The 12,428-nt window shown below is 36.3% G+C and overlaps 2 protein-coding genes across 2 annotated transcripts; both read left to right on the forward strand.

Annotated features, from left to right (window-relative positions):
• Positions 1-2,313: 2,313 nt before the first annotated feature.
• Positions 2,314-10,471, forward strand: LOC125589966 (COP9 signalosome complex subunit 5a-like). Its single transcript, XM_048762704.1, has 2 exons — positions 2,314-8,976; positions 9,060-10,471. Exon 1 carries the CDS (start codon positions 7,957-7,959, stop codon positions 8,362-8,364), a length of 408 nt encoding a protein of 135 aa, XP_048618661.1. The 5' UTR covers positions 2,314-7,956; the 3' UTR covers positions 8,365-8,976; positions 9,060-10,471.
• Positions 8,606-9,215, forward strand: LOC106430996 (COP9 signalosome complex subunit 5a-like). The gene is made up of 3 exons (XM_048764100.1): positions 8,606-8,629; positions 8,695-8,976; positions 9,060-9,215. Exons 1-3 carry the CDS (start codon positions 8,606-8,608, stop codon positions 9,213-9,215), a joined length of 462 nt encoding a protein of 153 aa, XP_048620057.1.
• Positions 10,472-12,428: the final 1,957 nt, after the last annotated feature.

The raw sequence follows: 12,428 nt of genomic DNA on the forward strand, positions 1-12,428 counted from the left end.
AAAATGCTTAGAAATAAACATGAGGTTGTTGATGTGTTTCATGTATTCTTGAAGTATATCTCTACTCAGTACAATGCGGTTGTTAAGGCTATTCGTAGTGACAATGCTCTTGAATTGAAGTTTGCTTAACTGATTAAAGATTTAGGAATGAAACATTATTTCTCTTGTCATTATAAACCACAACAAAACTCCGTTGTTGAACGAAAACATCAACACTTACTCAATGTTGCTCGTGCATTGCTTTTTCAATCTAATGTTCCTTTAATATACTGGCCATATTGTGTTTTGACTGATGCTTTTCTCATAAATCACATTCCTTCTCATTTACTAAGAAATAAAAGTCCATTTGAGAAAATGCTTCATAAATCTCCTGATTACTCTATGTTGTGTTCCTTTGGATCTCTATGTTATGTGTCTACTTTTCCTGTTCATAGAGATAAATTTTCAGGTAGAGCTCGCCCTTGTGCTTTTCTAGGCTATCCTAGTGGCTACCAAGGTTACAAAGTCTTAGACTTAGAAACACAATCTATCTCCATCTATAGGAATGTTGTTTTTCATGAGACTGTGTTTCCTTATAAAATGTCTAATTCTTTGATTCCTGATTTCTTTTCGCAAACAATTCTTCATGTGCATGTTCCGTATGCATTAGATCATTCTGATTCTGAATGACAACATCCCCCTGCATTCATTCCACCTACACCAACTGATAATGATCTTGCATCCTCACCTTTGCAAAATGAGTCTGTTGTGTCTGATGATGCTCTGGGGTTTCTCGCAACATAGGAAGACCAAAACGTCAAACTAAAGCAACATCTTATCTTTATGAATATCATTGTGCTCTTTTGACTACACATTCTTCTCTTTTACCTCCTATTCATACTACTATCTATCCTATCTCCTATGTTCTCTCCTATCATCGATCTCCTTCATATTATATGTGCCAATTGGCTTATTCTATATAGACAGAGCCACGTAATTTCACGGAGGCCATGGCATCTGACGTTTGGAAAGGGGCGGTGAATGTGGAGTTAGACGCTATGGAGTTGAATCGTACTTGGGATATTGTCTCTCTACCTCCAGGGAAGTATCTGGTGGGTTGTCGATGAGCTTTTACCATAAAATACAATTCTGATGGTACCATTGAGAGGTTTGAGGGACGTTTGGTGGCGAAGGGTTACACTCAGCAAGAAGGTGTTGATTTTACTGAGACATTTTCACCTGTTGCCAAGCTGAATAGTGTCAAGTTGATGTTGGCTCTTGCTGCGGTCAAAGGATGGGAGCACACTCAGATAGACGTCTCGAATGCCTTTTTGCACATCAAATTAGATGAAGAAATATATATGAGTTTACTTCAGGGATATACACCAGCTCCAGGTACTATCCTTCCTCATAATGCTGTCTGCAAACTCCGTAAATGTATCTATGGGGTGAAACATGCTTCTCGGAAGTGGAATGAGATGTTCACCAATGTTCTTTTGGCAGATGGATTTACTCAATCTCAGTCTGATACGACTCTATTCACCAAGAAGACTGCTACTAGCTTCATTGTTTTGCTAGTCTATGTAGATGATATTGATATTGCAAGTAATAACTCTGAAGATCTTGTTGCTTTCAAGACACTTCTCTCTAAGGAATTCAAGATCAAAGATTTGGGGCCGATGGGCTTCTTCCTTGGGTTATAAATTTCTCGTTCTACCAAAGGAATATCTGTTTGTCAGCGCAAATATGCTCTGAATCTTCTCAAGGATGCATGTCGTCTTGCGTGCAAGCCAAAGTTCTGTCCCGATGGATCCGTATGTGAAGTTGAGTAAAGAGACTGGTTTTCTTTTGCCTTCTGCTACTCCCTATCAAGAGCTTATAGGGCGTCTTCTTTACTTAACTATCACACGTCTGGACATAACATTTACTGTGCACAAGCTTAGTCAATTATTACAAGCTCCGACGGATGTACACCTTCAAGTTGCTCATCGTATTCTTCGATATCTCAAAGGCAACCCGGGTCTTGGATTGTTTTACTCCGTCGACGCTGATCTTTCCTTAAACGCCTTTGCTGATTATGACTGGGCTTCCTGTCCAGATTCTCGTCGTTCTGTTTCAGGCTTCAGTGTGTACTTAGGTACGTCTTTGGTGGCTTGGAAGTCTTGGAAACAGAACGTAGTTAGTTGTAGCAGCACGGAGGCAGAATATAGAAGCATGGCTGATGTTACTCGAGAGATTATTTGGTTTCGTCAGCTTCTTCTTGACTTTCGAATAGAGGTCACTGCTACAGCTAAGCTCTTCTGTGATATCAAGTCCGCCATCTACATCGCTTCTAATCCAGTTTTTCACGAACACACCAAACACAACGAGATCGATTGTCGCATTGTTTGTGATCAACTAAAGCTTGGTACTCTGTGTGCTCTTCATGTTGCGTGTGGTAATCAGCTGGCTGATATCCTAACCAAACCACTTCATCCGGGTCCATTCCATTCTCTTCTTGTTAGGATGTCAATGTCAAGCATCTACACTCCTTCTCCAATTCCGGATTGACGGCTTGTGGGGGTGTATCACGTGTTAATAACTCACCGTGTATGTTAGCATACTAAGTTGTTAGTTAAGCTTATGTTAGCTGAGGTTAACACTTGTATATAAACAACTATAATGTACATAAACAGATTAATGTGAAGATTAATATTTTCATAACAAACTTTAATCTCGATCTTCATCTCTCTCAACTTCACATTCAAGATTCTTGATAAACATGCTATTTTTACATTATGTGTAATCAGATATATACAAAAGCTATAAGGTTATTCACTGGTGGTTAATGTTGCATGATATGAGCAACCACGGACCATGAAGTCCGAACGAGACACAAGCCACAACCCTAAGAACTCGAGCTATCTCTAAAATATCCACACAAAAATAAACTAATATTAGTCACTCATTCAATTCATACATATTTATATTATAGTAATTTACAAAATCTATATAATATAAAAACATAACAACAAAACAAAAACAAAATTAATGAATTTAAAAATTGGCTCTCAACTTCTCTAAAATAGAATACCAAAACTTTTATAAAACTGAATATAAAAATATACAATGTATTTGGATATATGGAGAAACTTACTATTTAGAAAAAAAAACATTAATGTGTAGTCAATTCTTTGAATTGACCACAAGAAAAATAGAATACCAAAAGAACATTCATGTAGTCAATTCTTTGAATTGACCATAATAATTTTGCTTAGATACCAAAAAAGTAGTCAATATTTCTGAAAATGTATATGACCATATAATAATTTTGCTTAGTTACCAGAAAAATAGTCAATATTTCTGAAAATGTATGTGGTCCCTTTGTCCTTTGAATATGTTCTATATAAATGTTAAAGCCTTAACTCTCTAAACCATCGTCATTCTTTTATGCATCAAACGTAAACCCCTGAATACAATCGGTTCTCTAACCAGAAACCAGGGGTAATTAGTTCGGTGTTCTTGGGCGGGAGGAAAGATGGCACATAAGTTAGTGGGAATGGCTCAAGAGATTTTTCTGCTTTCTGTCAAAGAAGAAAAACATTTGAAATCTCTTGACTTATTCAACCTTTTGTGGCTTGCGTTAGGGATTTTTCCTCCTACCCATAAATATGTGAATTATCATCAATGATGATGTCTGATTAAACGTAATGTAATAATAAGATGCCTGCTTTATGATTTGTTGATGATGGTGGTGATATAACGTAATAATGATGATGATGAATTATTCATCATCATTACAGTATATCATCATCATCATCATCATATCATAAAGCTATTAGAGCATCCAAGACTCAAGCCCATTAGTGTTCCAAAGGTCAATAGAAAGCCCAAAATATTTAGGGTTTCCAAGCAAGTAGATTTGTATAAGTATAGCTCTTATGTGAACAAGAATGTAACTTTGGGAGTTGCCTCTTATGCAACTTTCTTCTTAATATCATTTATGAAAACTATCGATCTTTACTCTTCTTGGTGACAATCTAATCTTATCTCCTCTCTTTAAATTCTGCTGCATAATAAAACTATAAGAGCTATCTATTTTATCAATCTAAGTTTCATTTCAATAAGTTCTTTTGAGCTCAAATCCACTTGCTTTGGATTATCTCACAAAAGCTGGCATATTATTATTACATTACGTTTAATCAGATATATACAAAAGCTATACAAGTTTTGCATTTGTTTCATGAATTGTTTTTTTTTTTGAAAAATTGGGCTATATAGCCATCAAAAAAATTATAATTCAATCTATAGCTGAAAACCCTATCTTTTAACTGTTTTCTATGTCTTTTATATAATATTTCCATAATACCCTTTATTATAACCAGCAAACCTGCAAGAAAAAAAAATAAATTAATAACTATTAGATTACAAAAATAATTGTGTCCATTGCAGAGTTACACACCCTCTCCTAATAATTTGTTTTTCTTCTTCTTCTTCTCTGTTTCTTCATCTTCCTCTTAATATCTGTTTTTTTAATACGACGAACACATCGCTGCCACCATTTCCTCTCCACCACCATCTCCATTCTTGTCTCCTCACTTCCTCTCACTGTCTCTTCTTCTCCTCCATCTTCCGTGGTCGTTTCTTCTCCTCCTTCATCAACTCGAGCACCAGCTTTTCTACTATTCATATCATCTCCTTCGTCTCGTCATTCTTCTCTTTCATTACTCCATTAACTCCACATCCGGACATTCAGTTGCAATATACTATTTGCATTGTTTTATTCTATTTGGTAAAAGTGGTGTTGATGTACAATAAATAAATATTTGTTATGTTTGTAAGCTTATGTACTATTTGTATGTGCGCTTTATTTCATTTAATGATGTACGTTCATTGTATTCTAAATTTGATAATTCTCTTCTCTAAAATTTTGAATGATTACTTTTGCTATTAAATTCATTTTATTCGAATGTTGGACAAAGTAAGAAGTTTAGTTCCATGGATGTTTCTTCATCAACCATGACTCTAATTTTCACATACTATTTAACAGAGTTGCTTAAATAATGTAAATGGAATAGTCTACCCCTTCTATACTATTTATACAGGTTTCCAACTATGTCGTGTACATTAAAAAAATTGGCAGCTTATTATATAGATCATGTTTGGTTTATAATTCAGTGTCTAGGGTTTAGATTTAGTAATGAGGGTTTTGTCTTGGGTTTTAGTATTTAAGCGGGTGGATTGAGTTTAATATTTCATTCCATACAATGGTTAATAAATTAAAAAAATAAAGTAAAAACATTTATAGATTATATCTGGGTTTATAGTTTACCGATTATGGTTTAGATTCACTAATTAGGGGTTTGGTATAGCATTTAGCGGTTGTAGGAAGGTTTAACATGTAGAGGTTAGAGTTCAGGTTGGGGTTCTATACTACTTCGACGATATGAAATAGAACACACGTAAACTTTCTCTAAAATATATAGTAAAAAAATTTGTAGATTATATTTGGGTTTATAGTTTACTGATTAGGGTTTAGATTTACTAATTAGGAGTTTGGGTATAGTATTTAGCGGTTGTGAATGGGTTTAATATGTAGGGATTAGAGGTCAGGTTGGGATCCTATACTACTTCGGCGATATGAAATCAAGGTTAGAGGTCAGGTTGAGTTTATATTTGGGTTTAGGGTTCAAAAATTAGGATTTAGGGTTTAATATTTAGAGGGAAGGGTAGTATAATGATATGTTTGTGGTTATATTTGGGTTTAGGGTTTATATTTGAGTTTAGGGTTCAGGGTTCAGTAATTAGGATTTAGGGTTTAATTTTTAGAGGAAAGGGTAGTATAATAAATATGTATGTGGTTATATTTAAGTTTATGGTTTATATTTGGGTTTAGAGTTCAGTAATTATGATCTAGGGTTTAGTATATAGGGGTTGGGTTGGGATATGTTTAGTATTTAGGGGTTGTAGATGGAGTTAGAATCCTATACTACTTCGCCATATGGAATAGAACAACCAATGCATATATATGTGGTCAGTAAACTTATACGTGGATGTTTTTTTTATTTTTTATGTGCAATAGTTTTCAAATGCTTTTGACCTTATGTTTTATCAACCATGTTACTCACTCTCTTTCATTTACTTGCTACCTATAAAGAGAAATGATAGAACAGGATATTTTGTGGCACAAATGTTAGAAATTACATTATGTCAAAATCAATGACATCCACCTAATTTTCACTCCAAATTTGGTTATTCGGCAAATTTTCCCTTTTTTTTTGAACTGAATGTTTCATGAATTGTTTCAAAAGTGGTTAAGTTTTATTTGTGTGGATTTCACATTTCTTTCTCATGTAGCTCGACTTTTCGAGTGATGGAAAGTTATCAAAGAGATTTCTCAAGTTGGTGAGGAAAATGCAAGCGAAATGGACATAAAAGGCAACAAGCGACTATTTTCTTTGTTATTGAAGATTTTTGTAATCATGGCTGAGGACGTAATACCCTTTATATGAGGATGGATATAGGTGCTGACTACTAGCCATAGTTGGCACATTCTTAAACCACTTGCAGTTGTAAGCAGAAAACCAGATGGATCTAGTTCTGTATTCTTGGGCTCGATCACTGATGGAGAAGGCATGTAAGTCAGCCTTACATGCCTTCTGCATTTGGGATTTTCCCTCCTCCCCAAAAATACCGAGCTAACTTCATCATGTTTCTGGTCACAACTGTCAGTGGCTGGGAATAAACCAACTACGACTAACCCACCCATCTCGATCCTTACATTGAAGACTTCATAAGTCCTATAAATTAAGATTGAGTATTTCAATATTTATGTTACATTTCACCGTGTAAAATTTGTTTATAAAAAAAAAAAAAAAATTTGTTTATATATATTCGTTAAATATACAGTCAAATTTGAAAGCAGTCTTTACGTAATTGATATTCTATTTGAATTTCATTATAAAATGAGGGTACTTGTAAGTTGTAAATCTACACAAAAGAAACGCATGTGGCCTTTACGCTTGATTATTGCATCACATCATCATCATCATCATCATCATCATCATCATCATCTATACAATTACACACTGTAGAGTAAAAACAACAAGAAGACCAATGCCGTTGTTATTGACGGATCTCAAAATCCATTCAGAAATTAGAGTTAAAGTTTATACTAATGTATTGAAAAGTAATTTGTAAAAAGATTGTTTTTGATGATTTTCGTACGAAAATGTGTATGTTATTGATTTTATAAAAATGTCAGAAGACTTGGATGTCCTTCTCCCTCTCCTTTACAGTTTCTTTATATCTCTTAGGGGAATCATAACGGTGGTACGATATTTGGCGGGTATTGTGTGCCTTCAAAATCGTCTTTATTGCTCTGATCTCTTTTACGTTTTGGTTGCCGAGTTAGATCAGCTTTGATCTTTATCTGAGTTTGGGATAGATTTCTATTCTTTCTGGGCCTATCGTCTTCTTGTGGAACCTTTGAGTTTCTGGATAAGATCTTTGGACCAGGTTTAGAACAAGGTGAAATCCACCTTCAACAATAATCCCACTAAGTTCAGCTTGTCTCAGATTGGCAGCTAGATCGGGTATTAGTTCTGATATATTTGTGATCGGTAGTTTACGAGTTTCGAATATTTTTTTAAGAAGATAGCGATCTCTATTCTTACGTGTCGCATCAGATTAACTAACACGAAATTTATTCACAACAAATATTTTTTATAAAAAATATAATTAAATAACAAACCAAAAATGTCAATTAATCTATATACTTTTGGAATAAATTCCCATAATATACTTTATAAGAAACAAATCTAAATGATATAATATATTTACTATATTTTAAAATAGAAAATTAGTGTCTAAAAAAAGGAAAGAATGTTATTGGATTGAGCCGAAGCATATAAGCTTTGCTGATACAACAAAGCCTCAGAAAAGCCTTTCTTCATAGAATCTCTTTAATCTTCTTCTGCCTCTTGATTTCTCTAAACAATGGAGTCTTCGTCTACCATCGCAAGGAAGACATGGGAACTCGAGAACAACATCCTCACCGTGAAACTACCTGCGGATTCATCCTCCGACAACATATTCCACTACGACGGAGCTGCTCACGCCAAGGTCCTGAAGGAGAAGACATGGGCCACCAATCCTAACTACTTCAAGCGCGTCCAAATCTCAGCGCTCGCTCTTCTCAAGATGGTTGTACACGCTCGCTCTGGTGGCACTATCGAGATATGGGTCTTATGCAGGGGAAAACAGATGGCGATACGATCATTGTTATGGACGCTTTTGCTTTGCCTGTTGAAGGAACTGAGACTAGGGTTAATGCTCAGACCGATGCGTATGAGTACATGGTTGAATATTCACCAGACAAATAAGCTGGTATCTTTTCTCTCTTAATTATATTGAGCTGCTTGTTTGCTTGGTGCTTAAGTTAGGTTTATGGTATTCTAGGGTTTTAGAGATGCCCACATAATTATTCTCGTTTAGTTATCCTTGAAGCTTCTTTATTTTATCCTTTTCTATTCTCAGGGCCGGAGATTATTTATGTTATATAGAAGTAGTAAGAATTTTAATATGATTTTGTTTTTAACAATTTAGGGACCTATGTATATTAACTCTTTAAATATTTGGTAGTCCTATGTCAATGTTTTCACTTGCGTATGTCAGGACAGGCTCAGTCTACAATTCATCTTGTTTTGTTGATTATTGTTGTAACTTGAATCATAGGCTGGGAGATTGGAGAATGTTGTTGGGTGGTATCACTTGCATCCTGGGTATGGATGCTGGCTCTCGGGTATTGATGTTTCAACACAGATGCTTAACCAACAGTATCAGGAGCCTTTTTTGGCTGTTGTTATTGATCCCACAAGGACTGTTTCGGCTGGTAAGGTTGAGATTGGGGCGTTCAGAACGTATCCAGAGGGTCATAAGATCTCAGATGATCATGTTTCTGAGTATCAGACTATCCCTTTAAACAAGATCGAGGACTTTGGTGTTCATTGCAAACAGGTACTTGTCATATCCTCATTTAATCTTGGAGGTTTTCATCATCCCTCTGAATCTTATATGTGATTCTTATTGTAATGTGGCAGTACTATTCATTGGACATCACTTATTTCAAGTCATCTCTTGATAGCCACCTTCTTGAACTCCTTTGGAACAAGTACTGGGTGAACACACTATCTTCCTCCCCACTGCTGGGCAATGGAGACTATATTGCTGGACAAATATCAGACTTGGGTAAATAATTCTTGGATATGCAATAGAAAGTTTATTATTTACTTTTTCTTCAAAACATTTAGTTTAATAATTACTCTTTTCTTATCATTTTAATACTTTACCTATGAAGCTGGGAAGCTTGACCAAGCTGAGAGTCAGCTGGTTCAATCCTGGTTTGGAGGAAAAAAGGCCAGTCTTCACAAGAAAAAAAAGGTTTGTCTAAATGGTTACTTTAAGTTCTCAATGTTTCTCGACTGTCTGAGATTTTGGACCATGAACTTGAACTCTTCCACATGCCATTTGTTAAACTTTTTTCTTATCTACGAATTTTGTTGGAATGGAAAACTTTATAAAGATGGAGAAAGTGTTTAGTATTTAAAGAGAAAGAAGCTTGGTGAAGAAGAAAGCTTTTATAACTTAGAAGAAGATTCTTATTACTTAGATGATTCTTACAAACTTGGATACTTCTTGATGATTCAAAATGAGAAGAGATGGGAGGTATTTATAGCCTCCAAAGTACAAAATATCTTACATATTTTAATCCTAAATCTAGATAATTCTACTTAAATATCTAAGATTATTTTTCCTTAATTATCTAGAATTTTCTATGAAAATATCTAGATTTTTAACTTAAGGAGGTGGAAGATTATTCTAGAATTTGGGTTAAGGTTGGGCTAAACAAGATTAGTGGTTGTTAGCCCAATAATGTGACCCAAAATCAAGTTTACTTTTCAACACCCTATCTTAAACTTGATTTGGTTATTCCAAGCAAGCTCCTCATCTTGATAAAATCTTTCCGCTTGAGTGGCTTGGTGAAGATATCAGCTACTTGATCATTTGTCTTCACATACTCCAATTGCACATCCATCTTGCTAACACATTCTCTAATGTAGTGATAACGAGTATCGATGTGCTTACTCCGATCATGGAAGACTGGATTCTTCGCCAATGCTATTGCCGACTTGTTATCCACAAGAGGAGCCAACGAAGATCTTCGTTGGCTCCTTTAGCAAGTTTCTTAACCAAATAGCATGGCAAACACATGAAGTAGCTGCCACATACTCCGCTTCACAAGTAGAAAGGGTGACAATCGGTTGCTTCTTTGACATCCATGTGAAGGCGGTTTCTCCAATGAAAAACACGAAGCCACATGTGCTTTTCCGGTCATCTACGTCTCCACCCCAATCGCTATCGCTATATCCGACAAGCCTGTAATCTTCAGAGATAGAGTAGTACAAGCCAAAGTTGATAGTACCTTTGATATAGCGTAGGATCCTCTTAGCTGCCTTGAAATGAGTTGTTGTTGGATGCTCCATGTATCGACTAACAACTCCAACTGCGTGTAGGATGTCGGTCCTTGTCACTACAAGAAAACAGCGATATTCTGACGGACATTCCGACGGAAAATAAAATCCTCGGAATATACCGAGGAATTTCCGAGGAAATTCCGAGGAAACACAAAATTGGGTTTCCTCGGAATTTCCTCGGAATATACCGACGGAATTCCGAGGAAACTACAGTCCGTCGGAATATTCCGAGGAAATTCCGAGGAAAACTCTGTTCCTCGGAAAAAACCGATGAATTCCGAGGAAATATTATAGCCGTTGGAGAGCTGTTGGGGGATTTTACAAAATTCCGAGGAAATTCCGACGAACTAGTTTTGTCCGTCGGAATTCCGTCGGAATTTCCTCGGTATGTCGGCAGGATTTAAACTATAAATACAAGCACTCCTCTTCCTCTTCATTCACTTCATATCTTCATCCTCCCTCTTACTCTATTTACACACGAATTTGATTCATAAAAAATATGTCTTCTTCAAATTATTTTCGTTCTTGGATCGATCGACCTCATTTGGATCCGAACACGAGATTGCTTACGGAAGAATACCAACGAGGTATAACTGAATTCATGGGGTTAGTTCACCGACAACCGGAAGCAAAAACAGGTATGTTAAGATGTCCTTGCTCTAATTGTAAAAATAGAAAGGTTATTAAAGAGTGGGATGTTTGGACTCATCTATATTTGAGTGGGTTTACACGAAGTTACAAAATTTGGTATCATCATGGGGAAACTGATTATGAACATGGTAGTACTAGTGAACCTCAGCCAGCGGTTAGATTAGAAGAACCAATTAGAACGGATGTAGATTATGGTGTAGGTACTGAGCAGATGGTAAATGATCATTTTAGAGGGGAAGATTTACCCAATGCAGAAGCTAGGAGATTTTATGATATGTTGGATGCTGGAAAGCAACCATTGTACGAAGGTTGCAGAGATGGTCATTCAGCTTTATCATCTGCTACAAGATTGATGGGCATTAAAACAGATTATAATTTGGCTGAAGACTGTGTGGATGCGATTGCTGATTTTGTAAAAGGTATTCTACCCGAGGATAATGTAGCTCCTGGTTCATACTACGAGGTTCAGAAACTCGTAGCTGGTCTTGGTTTATCGTATCAGGTAATAGATGTATGCAGCGACAACTGCATGATTTATTGGAGGGTGGATGAACAGCGGGTTACATGCAAATTTTGTGGAAAGCCTCGTTATAAAGATACAATTGGAAGAGTTCCAGTGCCATATAAAAGGATGTGGTATTTACCTTTGACGGAAAGGTTGCAGAGGTTGTATCTGTCTGAACGCACAGCGCAACCAATGAGATGGCATGCGGAGCACTCAACAGATGGTGAGATCAGACATCCTTCAGATGCAAAAGCGTGGAAGCATTTCCAATCAAAGTATCCCGACTTTGCGTATGAGAGAAGAAATGTCTACCTTGGATTATGTACTGATGGTTTCAGTCCGTTTGGCAAGAGTGGAAGACAGTATTCTCTATGGCCCGTCATTCTTACACCATACAACCTCCCCCCAAACTTGTGCTTGCGACGAGAGTTTTTGTTTCTCTCGATTCTCGTTCCCGGACCAGAGCATCCTAAGAGATCACTTGATGTGTTTCTTCAGCCACTAATATATGAGTTGCAACAACTATGGGCTCAAGGTGCTGAAACATACGATGTTTCGTGTAAAGAAAACTTTCAAATGCGGGCAGTACTAATGTGGACAATAAGTGATTTTCCAGCATATGGTATGTTGTCTGGATGGACAACGCATGGAAGGCTATCATGTCCATATTGTCAAGATAACACTGATGCTTTCCAACTAAAGCACGGAAGGAAAACGTGTTGGTTTGACTGTCACAGGAGATTCCTACCACCTGATCATCCATATCGTAGGAGTAGGAA

Source organism: Brassica napus, chromosome C7, assembly GCF_020379485.1.
Source record: "Brassica napus cultivar Da-Ae chromosome C7, Da-Ae, whole genome shotgun sequence".
In the NCBI taxonomy this organism is placed as follows: Eukaryota; Viridiplantae; Streptophyta; class Magnoliopsida; order Brassicales; family Brassicaceae; genus Brassica; species Brassica napus.